Raw genomic sequence first — 22,548 nt, forward strand, 5'->3', positions numbered from 1 at the left:
TGTGCTTTTAGACCAAATGGTGAAGAAATTGTAATTCAGAAAAAAATTGTATCAATCTTTTGTGGCTTTGTTGCTGACATGGCTACTTTTCCTTTACCTGTTTTAAATTCTTTTGTTTGGCAAGCTTCTTTCTCTAGGGGCCTGCTACTGCCATAAGTAGCGTTTCTAGCATACCATATTCTGCAGACGGCATTAAGTGCCACATTTTCTGTTAGGAAACAGTTTGCCTGGTTCAAATTATAATTTCAGTCTTCCTGCCTTTTGCTGGCAAATCTGTTATGTTTAACTCTTGGAAACCTTGCCTACCTTTTCAAGAAGTATAATTTGGTTTTTGGCTTTGATCCTGATGGAAAAAATAGACATTTCATTTTAGTGTAGACATTCTCTATGTAGTCTGCTAATAAATGCAATCATGGAATTATAAAATTGACTCGAGAACATGCTTATCTTTTTTTGAAGGGCAGTTGAACATTGCCAGGTGTTGTTATGAGCTTGAAAACATTCTGTTTAAGTCTGTGTTACAATTATTATTTCCATCTCTTTTCATCACCATCTCAACAGTTTATGAACCATAACCACGGTGATTTAAGATGTTAAAATTATATTATTTGAGTTATTGAGATAAAGGATCATGAAAAATGTTGTGAAGTTATGTTCTGTATATTCTATAATGGGCTAAGGAAGAGGTAATGACCTACTTTTAATGGAATTCATAGGCTGAAACAATGGAAAGGACATGATCACGAATTAGTACAGAACTGGGAAGAACCTAAGGCGAGGTTGATTGAGAAGTATTAACTCTATTTCCAGGAGACCCCAGCCATTTTTTTTCCTGCCTACTCATCCACTCTATGGGATATCTCTTAAACCCTTTATGTATCACCTTGCACATGTTCCCATTTTTTCTGACTAGAGACCTTGACATCCCTACAGAGCCATCTTGGAAAAGAAGGACACTAGAGTGGGGGAGGATACCTTCCCACATACCTGTGGGTATTAAGAATGCTGAGAAGGGCATACTCCTGACATTCCAAACTGGATTTTGCATTTCTTTTTTCTAGAAATGGTGTTAAACAGTTAGAGATTTTGGGTGTTGGATTGTTAGCATAGAAGTGATGTGGTATGATCCTAGGTGGATACTCTTGCACATACTGTTTCTTTTCTTTCAGTGGACAAATGTGAACTTGGGGACTCTTCCAATTTTACAATTAGCAGGAAGCAAACCTCCTTTTATACAGAGACCCCTTACCTCTTCCTTCAAAGTTGCTTGTTGGGAACCCCAAGAAATGGCCTTGATACTCCCCCCTCCGGTGGTTATAACTTTGTGTACTTAACATGTCCAGTAAGACATAAAGGAACAAAACTCATGAGAGACCCTTTAGCAGCCTGTCTTTCAAAAGAATATGATGCTATAATAGTCTGCTTGTAGTGTAAAGCAACAAACAGGCACTCTACCTGTGTTCTTTTTCAGAAAAAAAAAAAAGCAAACTCTAGACACATCCTCTTTTAGGACTAAATGAGAGTTGAATATCCTTTGATCCTATGGCCCTCTTAGACGGAAGACGATAAAGAACCAACAGACAGTTTTTAGTGACTAAATGCTTTTAACAGAAAGAGCACAAAGATCATAGAGTTTCTTTAGGCTGCAAAGTCGAGGAATCTGTCAGAACAATTTCAGTAGGAAAGATTTGATGTTCTCAGAAGCTATCCAGATTTTAGAAGGAAAAGTCACTTTGTGCTGACGAGTTTTTGGCTCTGCTACTACTGGTTACTGCAAATAAAAGAGAATTATGCTTTGTTAAAGTATTTAGAGTTTCTCTTAAATGGAGTTTTGGGATTTCTAAAAATGTATCCCTAATAAAGAGTTTGGAAATTAAATTTATGTTTGCAATGGATTTGGGAAGGGCAACATAGTTGTGTCCCCCCACCCCCAACATACCTATGTGATGGATTCATGTTGTGTGAACTTTAGTGGTCTAGTCTTGTCTTTTGGAGACTGGGACTCATTGTGTGTCCCCAGCTGGCCTGGAACTTGCTATGTAGATCAGTTTGGCCTTGAACTCACAATCTGCCTGCTTCTGTTTCCCTATTGCTGGGACTAAAGGAGTGCACCACCATGCCTGGCTAACTTTATGTCTTTTAGTTTGTTGTCTTGATAGAGCTAATAAGTAATTATTTTAAAAGATGGATGCTGGCTTATATCCTAAATAATTAAATACTTCCCTTCTTTTCTCTGATTCCTACAGTCTTACCTTGTGGCTTACTCTAGGAAGACAGTGATTTGCCAATCAGCTTCCTGCTCAAAAGCAGTAACCTTCCCTAGTTCTGTGTCCATCTGTTCTGAGGTGGCTCTTTAATGCAATACAGACACACAGCTTTTGATGACTGACATCTTCCACGGAAATAGTAGCTTACACATACACTTACTTTTCTTCCTTAATGTATCTTGGAGATTTTCCCACATCAGTACTTAAAACTGAAGGGTAGGGGATGGAGAGGTCTCAGTGGTTAAGAGCACTGACTGTTCTTCCAGAAGACCTTGATTCGGCTCTCATTGCCAACATGGTGTCTCATAACTGCCTGTAACTCTAGTTTCAGGGAATCAGTGCCCTGTTCTGACTTTCATGGGCACTGCATGCACACAGTACATAAATAATCATGGAGGCAAAACAGCCACACAGGAAATAAAAATAAGTAAATCTTAAAAATAAAGAAATGCACTTTAAGAAAAGCTGAATGGGAGTCTAGTTCATAGAGGTTCCATAATTCACATTTTGTAGTTTTTTCTTTATGGATGGTCTTCCTTTGAATATCTTGATACATTATTTTGTTTCTATGCAAGTGTATCTGAGGAATTCCTGAAGTTGGATTGGAGGGTTAGAAGATAGGTACTGACCCAGTTTGGATAGAGTTTACCAAATGGTATTCCAATGGATTGCTTTTAATTCTTTTTACCTCTCTGTTCTCTCTCTCTCTCTCCCTTTTTTCTTCTTCTTCCTCCTCCTCCGCCTTCCTTTTTTTTTTTGGGTTACATGGCCTGGGCTGAGAACTTACTATATAGCCAAGGTTGGCTTTAAATTCCTGAATCCTGTCTCCATCTCCTGAGTGCCAGGATTTCCTCACATAATTCTTTGTAGTCCCTTGTTGATGTGTTTATTTGTTTGATTAATGAGTTCATGTGCTAGTTTTTAAAACAACTCCACTGACATAATGCATATACATTAAGATTTTTTCCCTCTGTATTAGTGATCCAACCCAGAGCCTTATACATCCTAGTGAAGAGCTCTTCTACCTTGGGACTCTACTCTTGTTGTTGTTGTTTTTTTCTTTGTTTTGAAGTATATGCTAGTAGTAGTTCACATCTATTTACAGAGCTGTAGAATCATCAATCTAATTCCAAAAACCAGTCTGAACCAGTGAGTTATCTTACTGGGGAGAGCACTTGCCCAAGCCTGGTGACCGGAGTCCTGAGTCTGATTCCCAGAACCCACGAAAGTTAGAGGAGAGAACGCACTCCACAGAGGTGTCCTCTGGCCACATGCCGTTCTTGCTCAGAACTTAGGGAAATGTTGGGAAGTGTTTGCAAGCAAGGAAGCACCCCACGCTCACCCTGTTTTAGTTGATAGTGTTTGCAGCTCACCTTTTAGCAGCATTTAGACTCAAGACTCTAAACATCATTTTGTTTGTAAAGGTTTTTTCTTTTTCTTTTTTTTGTCAGTTGGTAATGCTTTCAGAATTAAAAAGAAAATGTGGGCAGGTTTGAAGCTTTGCCTTTTAAACTGACTAAAGCCTCAAAAGGAGCTTAGCCATTTGTGAAAGTTTTCCTTTTAATAAGTCTCTCTTATATGCAGATAAATGTTTGTTTTATAAGGAAACAGCACACTTCCTAGTGTAGTGACACTAATGGAAGAATCCTTTGCAGCTGTGGGTGTTTTCCTTCAGTTCTTTATTCTTTTTCCAAGGCATGGTGCTTGGTGGGAGAGACCTCTAAAGGCAGGATGATCAGAAGCAGCAGCGGGCTAGCTGTGGGCCCATCTGATGTGCCTAGATGGGGGCGCGTCAGTGAACTAGTGGGCCAGGCTTTCAATTTCGTTTTTGTGCATGAGGCTAACAGTGGTGAGCTAGCTTCCAGACATAGGCAGTTCTATAAGTTTCTGTTTCTAGACAGCTCATAATTAGAGGAGCCAAATAGCACGTCATCCATGCTGTGATGCCAGACCCTTTATATGGTCTGTGGTCCACAAAAGCCTAATTAAGCTACTGAATAAGTTCCAGGAGATTTGAAGTCAGCTGACCTCAGTTCATGCCTTGGTTGGTCTACTCTCTAACAACGATTCAAATGAGTCTTATTTTGTTTATTTACTATTTTGTTTTTGAGAAAGTCTCATTGTGTGGCACTGACTGGCTTGTAACTTGCTCTGTAGACTCAGAACAGTTCTCCTGCTTCTGCTTCTCAAGTGCTGGGGTTGAAGGTGTTTGTCATAATGCTTGGCTTGATTCTACTTACCTTAAATGAATTTTGAAAACTTTAGTAATGTCAGCAAATAGAGATTCTATTATGTTGTCATTCTTCCTGTCTGGGATTGATTCTGATACATCATATATGCAAAAAGGCAGCGTACCCAACAGAATTTAAACAAAACAAAAGCAATACCTCCTCAAGAACACCAAACAGTGTGTGTGTGTGTGTGTGTGTGTGTGCTTAGTCTAAAAGTCATTTATATGCTCTTTTTGCTCTATGAAGCATAATTCAGTATTATATATTCAGATAGCTAAAGACAGCTTGCTGAGAATTAGAGTGGCAGCCCTGTACTTTTTGACTCCAGAGCATTTCATTTATTTATACAGTTTTTACTCTGCTTTTATTGGTATGGCTGAATATTTCCAGAACTGTTACAATGGGTCTTTTTCTATGAGAAAAACAGACTATTTGGCCACAGGTGGTTTTCATTTTTTTTTTTTTTTTTGGTCTGAGGCATGTGGGTTGACAGCCTTTGAAATCTCCATGCTGTGTATAATGTGCAGGTGCTTTTTTTGTTTATAGAAATGTCTAATCCTTGTTTGAAATTTATTAAATGGTGTACCATCTGTAAGCCTCCCTAAATTCCATAGATTAATTAGCCTTTAAAGTTGTCTTTATCTAACTTTTAGTATAAATTCTTCCATCTGGGAACTGTCTCTTTTATGTGTTTGTCTGGTGTTCCATGTACTTCAGCACTCTAGGGTTAAGTATTAATTATGGACACTGGCTTTCCCAGGAACAATGATGCTGACTAAAACTATTGTTTAGTGGAACAAAATGGTGTCGTCCTGAGTATGTTTTGAAATTGATGAGTAATCAATTTGTCATGGGTTTGCTCCCTCCCTTTCCTCCCCTTCCTCTCCCTGTCTGTGTATATTTGGTATTGCTTTGATAGTCATTGTATTGTAAGCAGTTATTATGCTGCTTGGGAACTATTGTGATGATGGGTATGTAAGATCAGCCTTCTTGTGGGTTTCAGTTAAAAAGTGAAAAGAAAGCACTCTTTTTTTTTGACAAAAATACCCAAAGAAATTAGATTAATGATATAACAGTAGGATTTGCATTTTTTAAAGTAACAAAAAATTGTTAAATGTGACAATGGTAGATATTTTGGTTATTACACAAAAATAGTATCAGATATGATTTTAGGTTTCAAGGTCTAAAATCTGAGTGAAAGAAAGATAGTTACCATTGATGAGACAACTGAAGTAATATTTTGGCATATCTTCCAAATTATAAGAATATAAGATATTCAGAGAACATAAAAAATTAGATGAGCACAACTGAAGCGGTGAGGACCTTGGGAATAGGTTAGGGGAGGAGATGGCATTAAGTGGGAACAAACAGTATGGATATAAATGAGAAACTACTGGGGAGATTATGGAGTAGAGACGATTGGAGTTAAGGAGAAGGCATGGCTAGGTGGTGAGTGCTCAGATCAAAGAAGGTGAAGGTGAAAATGGGTACTTAGGATGATTGACTGACTAGCTTGTTCTTGCAGTAGAATGCCAGTAAGACAGAAAGAAAGACTTGAGGAAAGTGTTTACAGTTGGTAGCAGGATGAGATTAAAGATAGGCCACGTGACTGTTGCAGTTGTCTGTGGATGCATTCACTACTGCCTGTTTAAGAGAGTGACAATAGAAATAGAGAATAATGTAATATTTGCATTGAAATAAACTTGGTCATTAGTGTATAGTCAGTGCACTTTTAATGAGCGAAGGAGTGAGAGAGACTGCAGAGGCACAGATAAGGATTCACGGGACTAGGTTAAAATATTAAATATAGTTTATTTCGGGGAGAAGTCACTTACACAAGAAGCAGATGGCCACCAAGATTCCCATTCTAAGGATCTGCACAGGCTGCTCCCTGTGACCCACCAGATGCAAGAGAGAGCCATCTCCTGGACCCCAGACCTAAACTCACTCCCCTTCATGCCCTCACCTGTGACTACACCCAAACAGTCGTGCTCAGTGCTACAGGTGCCGGCGTGTGTGTGTGTGGCTATCTCACGACAAGAGGCAGTAAATACAGAGAATAAAAAATAATGGTTACTGCTTCCTGTGTCTTTGTAGGTTTCCTGTTGTTCTTATTTGTGTGTTGGGTTTGAGACAATCCTATGGACTGACTCTGAACTAGCAACACTCCTGTTTGTAGTCTAGAGTGATGGGATTATAGTTGTGTCCCTCCAAGCCTAGCTTCTTGTATATTTTGAGAGGTATATGATACTGAAAACAACTCTGCATGAGAAGTAATCTTCTGAGTAACTGGATCTAAGGTTTGGGAACTTAATTAATTTAAGACCAGCAATGGTAATTAAAGCAGTATGCATATTTGGCCCTTCATATTCATGGCTTTTGCATTTATGGATTCAACATTCTGAGGTAGAAAACAGAAAACGAAAGTTACACCCTTACTATAAATGTCTAGAATTTTCCTACAGCATAACAACTGCTTACATTGTACTAGATTAAGTAATCCAGAAATGGTTTTGGGGTGGTTTTCAAACTTCCTAATGCTTCATGCCTCCTGGTATAACCTCTTGGAGTCCTGGGATTTTCAGTGTGAGCCACTCACATACTCCTTTGAGGAACTTTCTCAGGGAGTTTCTGAAGTGCAGGTTAGATGCTCAGCATTGTGCTTCAGAATGCACCAGCGGCTAGGTTTGAGAAAGCCTTTTACTCATTTGATTCAGCTTACTTCATTTGAACAGTGTAATTAAAATGTGTTTTAAAATAACCACTAACATATATTTAACTAAAGTTGTTTAGAAATAACTTGAGAAATCAGCAGGTATTGATATTTTGATGTGGTCACAAAACCTGCTGGATGATTCGTTATAACTTGTAACTTTTCCTAGATTGCTGTGCTGAGGAGACAGCAGCGGATGATAAAAAACCGCGAGTCTGCTTGTCAGTCACGAAAGAAGAAGAAGGAGTATATGCTGGGACTGGAGGCTAGGTTGAAGGCTGCCCTCTCGGAGAACGAGCAGCTGAAGAAGGAGAATGGGTCCCTGAAGCGACAGCTGGATGAGGTGGTGTCAGAGGTGAGTGCTGGTGAGGCAGATGGCTGAGGTGGATGTAAACTGTCTTTCTTTTTGATAAGTAAATTGATAATTACTTTTTAAATCATAAAAATAATAGTGCTAGCCGGGCGTTGGTGGCGCACGCCTTTAATCCCAGCACTCGGGAGGCAGAGGCAGGCGGATCTCTGTGAGTTCGAGACCAGCCTGGACTACCAATCGAGTTCCAGGACAGCCTCCAAAGCCACAGAGAAACCCTGTCTCGAAAAACCAAAAAAAAAAAAAAAAAAAAAAATAGTGCTAAGAAAATGGGGGTGCAGTAAGCATAAAAAACATTTATGATAGGAAAAAATTACAACAGTGACCTTTTGAAGAGATTTTTCTCTTGGGGTGGGGGAGGGGTGAGCATTGAGTCCAGAGCCTACAACATGCTAAGCAAGCCTTCTAGCACAGATCCCCAGCCTGAAAGGTGATCTTTCGAATTGTCCCTCTCCATCTACATTCAAACACTATCTGCTTGTCTTGGGTTTTTTCTAACCAATTACTTTAGTAAATTTTGTTTCTTCTTAGTTTTTTAAACAAGGCCTCACTATATAGCTATGGCGGTCCCAGAACTCACTATGTAACCCAGGCTGGCCTTGAACTCACAGAGATTTACCCGCCTCTGCCTTCTGAGTGTTGGAATTAAAGGTGTGAGCCACAATGCCAGCTTTTTATCTTTTTGGACCACGTGAATCACATTGAGTCTCCTGAACAACCCTGTCAGCTTTCTTCTTCTTCCTCCTCCTCCTCTTCCTCTTCTTCCAAATTTTTTAAATTTAAATTTTATTTTGTTATTTTGTGGCAAGGTTTTACTAGATAGCCCTGGCTGATCTGGAAGCATGTACGTTCACTGGTTCAACATGAATTTGTGTAGGGATTATGGATATGCTTATCCACACTGAACTGGTTTTTCCCTTGTTTTGTATCTTTACTAATTCTTTGAGAATTTCTCACAATGTGCTCTGATCATTTCCAACCCTCCCTACCTCTTCCCAGATCTTCCCACCTTCCCTACCCTTCAGCTCTGTGTCCTCTTTTTTCTTTTTTTTTTTAAATGTTAGGTAATGCTGTAATGATAAACAGCACACTTACTGAAAGTAAAACTAAGTATTTATTGTAGAAATTAACTGGGCGGTGGTGGCGCACGCCTTTAATCCCAGCATTCGGGAGGCAGAGGCAGGCGGATCTCTGTGAGTTCCAGGCCGGGCTGGACCGATAGCCTCCAAAACAATACAGAGGAACCCTGTCTCGTAAAAAACCAAAAAAAGAAAAAAAAAAAAAGGAAAAAAAGAAATTACTCACAAGATACCAAACAAGTAACCCAGATGAACCAAGTAGTTTTCCGCCGCCGAACTGGAAGCTTTAGAAAGCCGGAAAAAGAGACCAAGACTTCTGTTGTTCAGTCTTTTATACCTTCCCCCGTAACGCCCCTAGCCATGCCCAAAAGTGGGCCTGGCTAGTGATGTAGTTCACCGACTACGTCCGTCCGTATACATCTTTAGTCATGCCTAAAGTGGGTGTGGTTAGCGGTGTGGTAAACAGCCCTTTTATTACCTCATCTGTATGCACCTCTAGTAAGTCACATGGTTAATGGCGGCATTGTTTTCCTCCTACAGTTAGGGACCAGGTTGTGCTATCTAGATACGTTTGGATATGTGGCCCTCCCCTGGAGCATAGCAGAAGTACCAGTGGGTACCTTCTTATAAACAACTGATTCTTACTCCAACTTACTGTTAGCTTCTCCACTAAGGGTAGGACTTCATGCCTGACTTCTCTCACAGCAAGGGTTTGGTTTGTCTCGGGTTTGCACTGGTCTTGTACATGCTGTCACAATCACCATAAGTTCATGTGTGTAATCCCCTCTAGGCTACCACATTTAACCCTTATATTCTTTCTGCCCCATGTTCCACAATGACCCCTGAGTCCTGGGAAGAGGAGGTGTGATATGTATGTTCCACTTAGGGGTCAACATTCTGAAGTCTCATATTCTCTCCACTTTGGCTAGTTGTGGGTCTGTGTTAATCACCATCTGCCACAATTAGAAGCTTCTTTGACGAGGGTTGAGGGATGCATTAGTCTACGGTATGATGACAAGTCATCAGTAGTTGGTTTAAATACTATGTCCATTTAGCAGACTAATAGGCATAGGTTTCCCCCCAGGAGCTGTGACCTATGTAGCCACAGGTTCTTGGCCCATTCATGGTGCCAGGTATGGGTTTCTCCTATGAAGCAGTACTAAAATCCAATCAGATTCCTCTGGTGGTGTCTGTGCCACTATTGTAAGCAGCAGGCTTGTCTCTATGCCAGTCACCATTGTAGCTCACAAGGCTCACACTGGCTACTTGATGTTTGCTTTTCTCCTCTAGTAGTATGCACAGCACATCCCAGCACTGTGAGAGCCTGCAAGCTGGGATGCAGGTTAGCACCAGCCTGAGTTCTCAAATGCTGTATGTCTCAAGTGTGGGGTGTCCTCAGCAACAGGGTCTCTCTGTAAAAGTCCAGAGAGTATGCAGTAAGATTGACAATAGCCTATAATGTTTGGGGATCGGTGGCCTCTCATTGGTCAATAACTCCAAAAATCCCTGATGCTGGGATATTTGTTTGTTAGTCTGTGGTGTCTTGTAGGGGTATTGTTGCCTCATTATAGGGTAATTCCACTTTAACTCTTTTTTAAAAAGGAAATAATACAAAATAAAATGTGTTTTAAATCTTTGTCCGTTCACTTGATTCCTACCTATCATGCTCCTTGACTTTCTGTTGCCATGATGGTCTCAGAGATGTGTATTTCTGCTTTGTTTGTGAAACCCACAGCATTGTTTTCCTGAAGTAATGAATGGATGCCTATTCAGTCTTACTCTGTCCTTTCTGTCTTGCCCCTGAGTATGTGAAAATGCTCTAGTGTGTTGGTGAAGACAACACCTTGAAAGTAGAGAGCAAAGTGGCAGAAATATCTCAGAATTCTCAAGCTAAAACTTGTTCCATATTTGTTCTTTTAAAATTCTTTACTCTGTTGGAAAAGAGAACATGGAAGGCTTTAGTCTTCTGCAGAGTACTCTTTCTTTACCTTTGAGGTGTTTTATTTTACTGTTTTTTTTTTTATGAGAAAAGGTATTCATACACCTTATAAAAAGGAAGACTCTTAGGTATTGCTCTTTGGAATGCTGACATGTAGTTTCATCCTATTTCATTTCCTTTAGAACCAGAGGCTTAAAGTCCCGAGTCCAAAGCGAAGAGCTGTCTGTGTGATGATTGTGTTGGCATTTATAATGCTGAATTACGGACCCATGAGGTGAGTATTCAGGTTTTGGATATGAAAACTAAAATTTAAACGCTAGTCATTTGTTACTATTATAAGCAAGAGGAAAACTCATTTTTTTAAAACAAAAATCACCATTGTAGATGTGTAAAGAATAATTGGACAGGAGACAAATGTCTTCACGATCACAGGATGGAGCTGGGAAAAGAACCATGTTAAGGGATAGTTCAACATGATGAGTGTGATAGTGACAGTGTCAACAGCAGAATGCTGATAGACTGTGGCTAGGAATGTGAGTTCCTTAACATGATAGTTCATGGCATATCATAGGTGAGCAGAACATTTTTCTGTTGAATGGCAGAGTGATAAGGAAAAAGCCTGGGAATAATCTGAACCTTGAATTCTGATACTGGTTTACCATATGGGAAGTATGGGAACATGGTTTGTGGAGGTGCCATTATATTGGTGTGATGACGAAACTATTGGCCTTTGGTGATTTAACTCAATTTCAGCCTCTTTCCTATCCTTGAAGGTAGGGAATAAGACACAATTCCAACTCACTAATCAATGGTTAGAAATCCTGGCAAATTGACTTCATTTCTTCATGATTTAACTCATTTCCATAGGCTCAGGTATGGCTGGGAAGGATTTTTGTTGTTGTTTTGTTTGTTTTTTCTAAAGGTATTTCCCCACCCAACAGGAAATCCTAAGAGTTTTATGACTTCTAATGCTGGGAGCTCAGGAAGACACTATATTCTTCTTATAAAATCATATTCATATTCCTGAACAAACAAGCAAAAAATCAATCCTGGGAGGCTTTGCACATGACATTTAGTGAACAAGTGAAGATTAGATTATGCTATAACAGGGTAGGATGGGGTTGAAGGAAGCATTTTGTGAATGTACTTTTGAGTCAACAGAAATTTGGAAGAAAAAGACTGGAACAAGAGTTTTAAATGATTTAATGATCTTCACAGCCATCAAATGAGTCTCATTTCCCCAGTAAATGGGTCCATTATGAAATGAAGAGACAGACAGCAGTCCCTTTTTATCAAGAAGATTTGTATTCAGAAAAGAATTAAATGGCTAGCACAAAAAGGGGGAATTTAAGAATGGGAGAGAGTTAAGACTTTTGAAAGTCCTGAAGAGCAACCAGCTGAGATCTTTTTCTGTGAGGCTTAGGGAAGAGAATGCCAGACTGTGGGAATATTGAAAACTTGAATTTAAAATATGTTTAAAAGCTTAAGTTGAAGGAAAGTAAAAGAAAGAAGAGCTGGAAGATTTGAGGAAAGAGAAGTTTCTTAACACCTTGGTATGTCTTCAAATACCAGGAGGGAAAAAGACAAAGCTGGCTGAAAAACTCATAAAAACAGAGAGCTAGTTCTTCTACACAGGAGTGGCGTGAGCCGGAAGCATCAATGCTTGGAGAACTACAGGGATTCCAAGACTAGCACCTGTTGCATAACCAGATGTTGAGAATTAAGGCTTGCATTATTCAAGAGCATCTTTTGATTGGCCCCATTGTTTGCAGTCTCTTCACCTGCTGAATGCAGTCTGCCAGAGGCAAAGAAGTTCCCAGATGTCCCTTATCAGTTCCACCTAGAAGATAGTTCTAGAACACTTCAGTAACACACACACACACACACACACACTCACTCACTCACTCTCATACCCTATAAAACAATCAAACAAAAAAGCAACAGAGCTGAAAGATGGCTCAGTAATTAAGGGTTTCTCTGTATTGCTTTGGAGACTGTCCTGGAACTCGCTTTGTAGACCAGGCTGACTTTGAACTCACAAAGATCTGCCTGCCTCTGCCTCCTGAGTGCTGGGATTAAAGGTGTGTGCCACCAATGCCAGGCTAGAACATTTGTTCTTATAAAGGACCTGGGTTAGAGTCCCAGCACTCACATGATGACTCACAGATGTCCATAATTCCAGTTCCAGAGGCTCTTCCTCAGGCATGAGACACACACATGATGTATAGCCATACATGGTAATAAAGATTTGTACATATAAAATGAATCTTTAAAAAGCCATAGAAATTCCTCTCTAAATAATAACAAGAAACTTTAAGTAATTTCTATTATATTTTAATTGGTACAGATTATGAGCTCTATCTAAATTTTCTTGAATACCATTGAATTAAATTTGGTCAAACAAATGGATAGTTTAACTAGATTTCTAAAAGTTTTTTATTTAGGAACATAAACTCTTTGATAAGATCATATACCATAATAAAATTAATTACAGTGTTTCAGATGTATAGTGTAGTTGAGTCCTTTTGTGCCTTATTGTTATGGGCCCATGTGAAAAAATATAACAATTTGCCACGTATAGCTTAAGAAATGCCCTCTGGCCTGGCAGTGGTGGCGTTCACCTTTTATCTCAGCACTTGGGAGACAGATCTGAGTTTGAGGCCAACTTCTACAAAGTGAATTCCAGGACAGAAACCCTGTCTCAAAAAACCAGAAGGTAATGTGTAACAAAATGAACTTTGTTGAAGAGTTTTGGGTTACTATATAGTCATCACACAGAAAAAGAAAATAAATTAAACAAATTTAGCTGAATTAATTTTTCTAACCTTATTGATGTTTTATGGATGGTAAAGAAGGGATCTAGCTATTTTTGGCATGGAATTCAAGGAGTTGGCCAACTCTGGGTGGTCTATAAAAATACAGACTCTGGGCAGCAGGAAACGGCTAACCTGTATGAATCAGGCCTGGTGGTGTCAGTCTGTAATCTTGCTACACAGGAGGGCAAGGCAGGAAGATCGCAAGTTCCAGGTTTGTTTGGTCAACCCTAACATCTTAGCAAGACTGTGTTTCAAAATAAAAAAGATTGGGCTAGAAATGCAGCTCAGTTGGTAGGAGTTTACCTAGCATGCCCAAGGCGCTGCCACATAAGCCGGGCATGGTGTCACACTCCCATAACCCTAGCATTTGGGAGGTAGAGGCAGGAGGATTAGAACTTCAAGGTCATTCTTGATTACATAGCAACTTAAGAGGGCATCCTGGACTAAATGATACCTTGTCTCAGAAAATAATCTACAAAATCAGACTTTGATACTGTGGATATTTGAATTGCCATCTACAAAAGATGGAATTATTAAATAAAAGAATACATTTAAATATAGTAAAGTGAAAAATAGAGTTGATCAGAACATTTTGGATAAAATTAGACATACACTAATTAGTAAAGTAAAATAAGCAAAACACCAACTAACATAGACCAACTAAACTGGCTGAAAAGATAGCTCAGTGGGTAGATTTCACAGCAACTACTTTTGGACCTGAGTTTGGGTCCTCAGCACCGTGGAACAGCCAGGAAAGGAAATAGGCAGAGACAGGAAGATCTCAGTGGACCCCAGTGACTTGCTGGTTAGTCAGTCTAAATTCACCGAGACATCCTGTCTCAAAAAATAAGGTTGTGATTCAATAGAGGAAGACACTTCGGTTGACCTCTGATCTTAATACACCATGCAAGGGTGAATCTACCCACAGACGCACACACTTCCATACATATGCATATACCACAAATACAAAGAAAAATAAGCAGGCCAAGAGGTAGAAATCACAAGAGATATTAAAAGACAGGAGGGTATGCCATCATAACCAAGTGATCAGAGTAACATTACAGTAATATGACATCTGGCATCTGATGGAATGAATGCACAAAAAACAAAAAAACCCACCAAAACCCCATAATTGCTACATCTGTGAAATACTTGTCCCCAAATGCATTTCTCTGATTTAATAATTTTTAAAAAATCAGAAAAAGCCCCAGATGAAGGACACAGTACAAAATGACCCGAATCTTCAAAAGTATCAAGGTTGTGAAAGTCAAGGAATGGCAGAGGACCGTTCTGAGCATGGAGAATGGGAAGACACCGACAAGTAATGCAGTACATGGAGCTGGAGCAGAAATGGAATTAGCAGGACAGTGTGAATACGAGGACTGCAGGGAAGGCAGTAGAGTACGATCTGTAGCTCCAAGTCAGGGTCTTATGTTTGCTTGTTTTGCTACCATTGCTAGAACATTGGCATTTGAAGAATCTGGAGAAAGTATATATGAGCTATGGTACTACTTGTGCAACCCTTTGTGAGTCTGAAATTACTTAAAAAAGAGAAGTTTAAAATTTGAAGTATATCATGTACTTCAACCATGTACTCCCCTCTCTCCCAACTCCCACTAGTCTTCTGCCTTCCCCTTGCGTCCCTTCCATTTTATGCATAACTGAGCTTTTAATTAAAAACAAAGCAAAGGGGCTGGAGAGATGGCTCAGAGGTTAAGAGCACTGACTGCTCTTCCAGAGGTCCTGAGTTCAATTCCCAGCAACCACTTGGTGGTTCACAACCATCTGCAATGAGATCTGGTGCCCTCTTCTGGCCTGTGAACATACACACAGGCAGAATACTGTATACATAATAAATAAATAAATAAATCTTTAAAAAAACAAAGCAAAACAAAAACCCCAAACAAACAAAAAGCTGAGCTATAATTAAGGAGAGAGGCAACAAATAAAAGGATAGCATAAAAAGAGACGCTCCAGTACCCATCAAAGTGGAACCCGAAGGACTAAGGGAAAATGAGGAGCTATAATAAGCTAGGAATGTCCCAGACTTTATAGAAGACAACAGTACTCAGCCAGCAGTCTTAGGATAAATAAGTTCTGGGAGCAAAAGAATGAAGCAGATAAAAAAAAGATATTCATGCTTAGATACCTCCCAGCGAGACCGTAGAGCACCAGAAGCAAACAGATCTTCTGAACATCAAAGAGACAAGATAGCTTTCTCACAAGATCATTCTTACCACACTGGTAGCTGACTTCTCAACAGCATTGAGGTCCTAGAAATCAGTTCCTAGACTAGTTCCTCAAATGTGGAGAGAAGAATTCACCCTAGCGTCTCTGCCTGACAAAAGCATCTTTCTCAAGTGAAGGGTAGTGCAGGGCTCTCTGAAGACTCACAGCTGGAGGGGCTTACTGTTAGCAGACTTCATTAAAGGTTGCTGAAGGGTGTATTTCCAGAAGAAAGAAAATGGCCGCAACAAGGTTTAGACTCAGAAATGGTTAGCTAGCAACCAAAAATACAAATTGTGATGGAAGGTTTTTAGATAGCTGGTGATATGAAATAGTAGCAATGCCCAGTTTGTTATGTTAAAGCAAATCAAGACAGAAATAATTGCAGATAGGGAGTGATAGGATAGGATCAAAGTGGAAGTACTCAATGTTTATTTTTGTTTGGGGGAGATAGGTAGAGATACCATGTTTAGACTTAGTAAACTGAACTTTTAAAGTTTTGGGATAAGTAGTAACAAATACAATTTGACTATCTCATTTCAAAAGGTATTAAAGTGAAGGAAACTAGACTACAAACATACATACTGTGATGAAGCTGAACTTGGTGAAAATGGAATGACTCTGTGTATTTGATGTGTGTGGATGTGGGCATGTACTGCCACATCACATGTATAAGTGACCAGAAGACAACCTTGGCAGTGGTTCTCACCGTTTACCTTGTTTGAAGCAGTGTCTCTTTGTTGTTGACTGTTGGGTGCACCAGGCAAGACAACTCACAAGCTTAGTAGTCTCCTGTCTCTGTTCATCTTGCGTCAGGAGTACTGGCATTACAGATGTGTGCTACCATACCTGGGTTTACATGGATTTTGGGATTTGAACTCATGTCCTTGCAAGTGCATAGGAAGCGCCTTATATCCACTAAGCCATTGCTTGCTCCTGAGTGAACTTTTATCTTTAGAAGACAAATTTGTTGACTAGAGTGGAGAAAAAGCAACATTCCACATTTATGCTGTTTAAAGGAGAAATAAACTGTCAGGCTACAGAAAAGGTCACAGTGACAGGGCAGAAAAGGCTAATGATAGCCTAAAGAAACCCAAAGTTCCTTTATTAATATCAGAGAAACTTCAAGTAAATCTCTAGACATCTTTCTATTTATAAGCTCGTCTTATGTACTCAGGAAATTCATAAGCCCCTGTTCTGAGCAGAGTCACAGCAGATCCCTGGAAAAGTAGCTTCTTCCTAGTAGGTTGGGCAACAGCTATGGATCCCTGAATCATTTCCCTTTTCATCTTACAAACTGATACAGTCACCCTCTTCTGCAAGTGGTAAACTGGTGTCTCAAGGACATTCATTGTGTTACATTGTTTAAAAGAATTAACAAGTGTTGGGAAAAGAGGGTTCTTTTTGCTTTCTTGTTCGGGTTAGGTGATATGCCCTCACGACATCTGGAATCTAGGTTTGGGACGTCAAATGTGGAGGAGAGAGAATAAATCCTGCTGTAAAAAGGATCACCTGGCTTCTCTGTGGTTCTGCATGGGTTGGCAGGTTAAGGAAGAGGTGACCATAGAGCATATGCATGGTGTGTGACTCGGGAACTGGTTGGAGGCAAAAATGTTTTTATTCCAGAATTCTCTAAGTTGTCAGCGTTTCATTGTTTTTCAGGAAGAATTCTAGCTTCTTATCCTGAGATGAGCTTGCCCCCAAGTCTGGTTCCAATCCCCTCCCATTCAGTTGTTGGACACATTTTTCTGTATGATGTCACCTTTGGCTGAATGTTAAAAGACACTGTGTAACTTCGATGTCAGTATTCAAACCACCAAGTATAGATGGTTTTGTTCAGCCAGATTCTTGAATGTAATCTAATTCAAGCTCTTGGCTAAAAGTATGTTCCACATTTATCAAAATGATACATAAACATCTCAAGTACATATAAAAATACATCTAAGTACCAGGTGTTACTGAATCAGATTGTAGAGCCAGCACCAGACCCTTTTCTAGATAGATATTTAAACTGTTTTCTTACAGCATGGGTAGATGCCAGTCTTTGGTTTTAGAGGGTGGCTGTCAAGTGCAGAGTAGGATTTTGAAGGCATGGAAAATTCTGATGCTCTGCATGAGCTGTGTAGAGTATCCCTAAGGAGCACACAGTGGCTTTATCACACATGGCCCGGCTACCTTCTTCCCTAGGCCACAGTTAGACTGAAACAAAGGGTATATAGGCCACACACACTATATTCCTGCTAAGTTCCTTCTTTATCTGGAATAGGTAGATCCCTGGCATCACTTACTAAGCTAAAAGTAAGGGGATCAGTGAGAAGCTAGGCCAGGTGAGAACACTCCTGTCAGTGTGTACCTTGACTATTTTCTCCTCACTACTTATATTCTTAACAAATGCAAAGTAAAGATGGTTTATCTGAAGGAGCTTTAACTACAGTTGCAGTACTTAGCACACGCAGATGTAAGCATGCATTGTCAACTGCAGATCATACATAGTAAAGGAGTAAGTGGTTCAGCTTTGTATCCGTGGAACTATAGAATAGTGCAAACCTTGATCTGTGAACATACAAATGTAATTATAGTATTATTTATCACTTAGGCTTCTAGGAAATTCATCATTAATGCCATTTTGTCTCCAGATTTAAGTTATTTTGTCATTTCAATAAATGCTTTAGGGGTCATTCTACAGACTATTCTTAATTGCTAATGTCTGCATGAATTATGGACATGTGCTACACAGGCTTTTTGATATTCATTTTCTCCTATTATAACCAGTGTTTATGTTATTTCCATAGTCAATTTATCACAATGTGACCTCTGAATGAGCTACAGTTAGGGAATGTATACATAGTCTACATAGTTTATGTGGTTTTCTGTATCAGCCCTTTTATCAGAATTCTCATTAAAACAGTACTCCCTCTCTTCCTTCCTCTTATCCTCTACCTTCCATTTTTCCCTTTTTTTTCTGAATTAGAAAATGAGAAATAGAAATAAGGCAACAAGAAGAAAAAACATATGAAGGTAAAGATGATTGACTCTAGAACAATCTAGGTTGACTGTATGTTGATAACATTAGTGCTGGTTAGTAAAAGTAGCTAGGTTTCTTGCTGTTGTTTTATTAATGCTATCAGTTATCAAACCCAGTGCTAAATAGTAATTCATTTTTCCTCCTACTGCCATAAGGCAGTGTTATTATGACCATTTTACAGATGAGGAAACTGACAACACGGTTGGATGGCTAAGTGGAACATGGTCTTCAGCACTAACAGAGCAAAGGCCTCTCAGGCAGGCAATCCCTCACAAATGGAGCAAAAAGTTCTCTATTCAGCAGCTCTGCATATGCTCCAGATGCTTAGAATAGGCTGCAAAACAGCAAAGTGTTTGTCTTAGGAATTTTTTTGTTAGGTGTAAGTTTAACAGCAAAGTAAAGATGTAGAATATCCACAAATTTATTTTGCTTTTTATTTAAAATAAACAAAAAAATTCAGGAGTACTTCCTATATGTCAGGCACTGGCCCAGAATAACACAGAGGTTTTTGCAGCCTTTAACTTATGTTATGTTATATTGAGACAATACATTTAGTAAGTAAAATGGTCAGGTTGTAAATTCTGTGAACAGAATAAAATATGGCGGGGAATATGGTTTTACAAGTGTGTGCAGGTTTGTTGGGATGTAGTTTTAAATAGTGATCGCTGTTTAGCAGATGTTGGAGCCAAGATTTGAAGGAGATAAGGCTAGCTGTCTGGATGTCTGGGGGAGAGCATTGCAAAGGCAATAGTCATCGCAAAAGCCCTAGTGTGGGAAGTGTGCCTTTCATTTTCAAGGGTGAGTAAGGAGATACCTGTGGCTAAACTTAAGTGAACAGGACAGGAGAACTAGAAGGTAATGTCACAGAGGCAAACTGGAAGGGAAGGGTCAGATGAAACAAGCCCTTGGTTGGTTTAAAGATTTGGGTTTTGTATCATGCTAACACAGGGAGCTGTCTAAGGGATTTGAGCTGTGAACAGACATAATAGTCTGACCTAGATTTTTAAAAGATCGCTGCAGTTGCTATGTTGTGAACACTTGAACTGAACAAGCAGGAAGACAGCTGTGTCATTAAGTACTCAGTGGTATCCACAGGCTTTATAAAATATGTCCACATCTGTCATCTCATGTGACTCTTGGAAGAACCCTGTGACATATTTGCTGCTTTTCATATTTTACTGTGAGGAACTGGAAGCTTAAAGAACCTAAGCAACTTTGCCAGGGCAGGCATTTAAGTCACATCTTGAATCCAGATCTCTGCCTTCAATTTTTGTGCTCTTTTCCACATCAGACCCCAAAGGTCTCCGTGATCTTTCTCAGCTGAAAGTAATTCAGCTTTTCATGTATGGGTTTCCAAAGAACAGCAGCATATGGTTTGTGGGGTGTGTGAGTGATGAGAAACAGTATTACTCTTACCTGTAGAGATGCTTCAATTTAAAATTGATCCACTTGTACCATAAAATAAAACCAGGCTTGCCAAGGGTATGCTTGGACGTGTGCCATTTTATGTTCAGCCACTTGGTATGAAAATTGGCTATCTGAAGTCTTAAGGATTAAGTAGCCCCATGAATAATTTAAAACAGTTGTTGACATTTAGAATTTCATAGACAAAAGTGTAACAATTCTTATAATTTTCTTTCAAACTTCTGAAGAAATTGAAATCACCCATGTTTTATTAATCTATGCTTTTCAGGATCATTGACCCATAACATGAGCAAGTTTTTTTTTGTGTAGTGATTATTCTGTGGATTATAATTATGACTCGTAGTGGGTAACATGTCTCTGATTGTAAAGTCATACTCTTGTTTTCTTCATGTTTGTTAGTTTATTTTAAACTGCTGAACAGAACCTGGTTTAAGTTAATTATAAAAAGTCGAGTTGGAGCCGGGCGTTGGTGGCGCACGCCTTTAATCCCAGCACTCGGGAGGCAGAGGCAGGAGGATCTCTGTGAGTTCGAGACCAGCCTGGTCTACAAGAGCTAGTTCCAGGACCGCCTCCAAAGCCACAGAGAAACCCTGTCTCGAAAAACCAAAAAAAAAAAAAAAAAAAAAAAAAGTCGAGTTGGGGGCCAGAGAGTTGGCAGCAGTTAATTTTCTGCTCTTGCAGAGGACTTGATTCGCTTCCCAGCACCCAATGGCAGCTAGCAACTGTCTTTAACCCAGTTCCAGGGGATCCAGTCCCCCCCTTCTGGCTTCCAAGGGCATTGCATGCACATTGAGCACAGACATACATGAAAGCAAAACATCCAAACAGATAAGGCAAAAATAAATCAAAATTTAAGGTGTAGTTAATTATTTTATCATTATTATGGGTTAGCTGCATATTCTTGCTGTGCCAGACTCATCCTTCTGTGTTCTTGGAAATTTATTTTTTTCATATAACAAAAATACTCAGGACAAAAATCTAAAAGTTCATATCAACAATAATTTTTTCATACCCTTTTGTATATTTGGCTACTTCCAAAGCTGCCAAATTCCTCTCAATATTTGTAATATGGCAATTATTCTAAGACAATCCCAGAATCTGGCAGTGGAATGAAATTCTTTTAAATACTAATAGATACAAGGAAATCATAAATATGAAGTTATTCTCGTAGCTAAACTTGTTTTTCCCAGTTATTTCAGAGTTAAACATTTTTTTTAAAAAGAAATGTCACGTTGACCGGGCGGTGGTGGCGCACACCTTTAATCCCAGCACTCGGGAGGCAGAGGCAGGGGATCTCTGTGAGTTCAAGACCAAGCCTGGTGTACTAAGTGAGTTCCAGGACAGGCGCCAAAACAATACAGAGAAACCCTGTCTCGAAAAAAACAAACAAAAAAAAAAAAAAAAGAAAGAAAAAGAAATTTCACATTAAGTATTAAAATATCTATGAATTGGAGACCAAATAGCAACCACTCCTCACAAAAAAGGAAAGCAAAGAAAAGGAAGACAATGGATTTCCTAATACACTTATTATCTAGGCCAATGGGTGGACAATAAACTCAAAGCTAAGTCTATTTAAATCCCAATTTTTACCTTAGCAGTCATTCCCATAGATCAAAGTGTTGTGTCGCCTCTGTATGATGAAGTGTGGTAAATGAACTGCGTGAGATTTGAGCTCTTTGGTTAAGAAATAAATGCAGAAGTCCCCAAAGTAGCTGTGGGTGATTGTTATTACAGCATCAAAATCATTACTGGCATAGATAGTAGTGTGGAAAACAGTGGCCACTTTTGCATTAATAGCACACTTGTTTTCAAATAAATGTAGCTAAATAGTTGTTCCTCATTTTATTACAGATGAAATAGACCAAACTGCTTAAATATGCTCAAAGTATTTGCTGGTGATAGGCATTAATAGTGGTGAGAAATGCCAGGTCTCATAGTGACTGTAAGATGATTGAAGAGTGATGATTAGTAGAATCTCCAAAGTATTAACAATACTGGACTAGTTTACCAAAAAAAATCAATAAACCCCAGACTTTGTCACTTTAGTCATGTCGTTCTGTGTCCTCTTGTTTAGCTGTCCCAGTCCTTCTCTGAACTGTCTGCTTCAGGTGGATCTCCTGTGAAGAAGTGAATCTGCCAGGGAAGATGCTATGAAAAGCGTGCGTAAACGTTCTCAATCACTGGCAGTCATCTGGACAGCTTGTTACAGCACGGACTTTTAGCCTACCACCCCAAAGTTTCTTCATATAAGAATTTGCATTTCTTTTTCTTTTCTTTTTTTTTTTTGAACTTGTTTTTATTGGCCTATTTTCCTTCCATTCTCCTTCCCTCCTTCCCTCTCCCCTTTCACCCTATCTCCTACACTCACAATTCACTCTGGAGGGCTTGTCTTTTTCCCCTTTCTAGATGGATCCATGTATATCTCTCTTAGGGTCCTCTTTGTTTCCTAGGTGCTCT

At 39.4% G+C, this 22,548-nt stretch overlaps 1 protein-coding gene across 1 annotated transcript in view; it reads left to right on the forward strand.

The window, feature by feature from the left end:
- The window catches only part of Atf6 (activating transcription factor 6), a 152,696-nt gene that overhangs the window by 40,955 nt on the left and 89,193 nt on the right, over positions 1–22,548 (forward strand). Inside the window, exons 9-10 of the mRNA XM_040739028.1 lie at positions 7,381–7,566; positions 10,782–10,873. Coding sequence (XP_040594962.1) covers positions 7,381–7,566; positions 10,782–10,873 — 278 coding nt within the window. The remainder of the gene's footprint in view (positions 1–7,380; positions 7,567–10,781; positions 10,874–22,548) is intronic.

This window comes from Mesocricetus auratus, unplaced genomic scaffold (genome assembly GCF_017639785.1).
Source record: "Mesocricetus auratus isolate SY011 unplaced genomic scaffold, BCM_Maur_2.0 Super-Scaffold_100676, whole genome shotgun sequence".
NCBI lineage: Eukaryota > Metazoa > Chordata > Mammalia > Rodentia > Cricetidae > Mesocricetus > Mesocricetus auratus.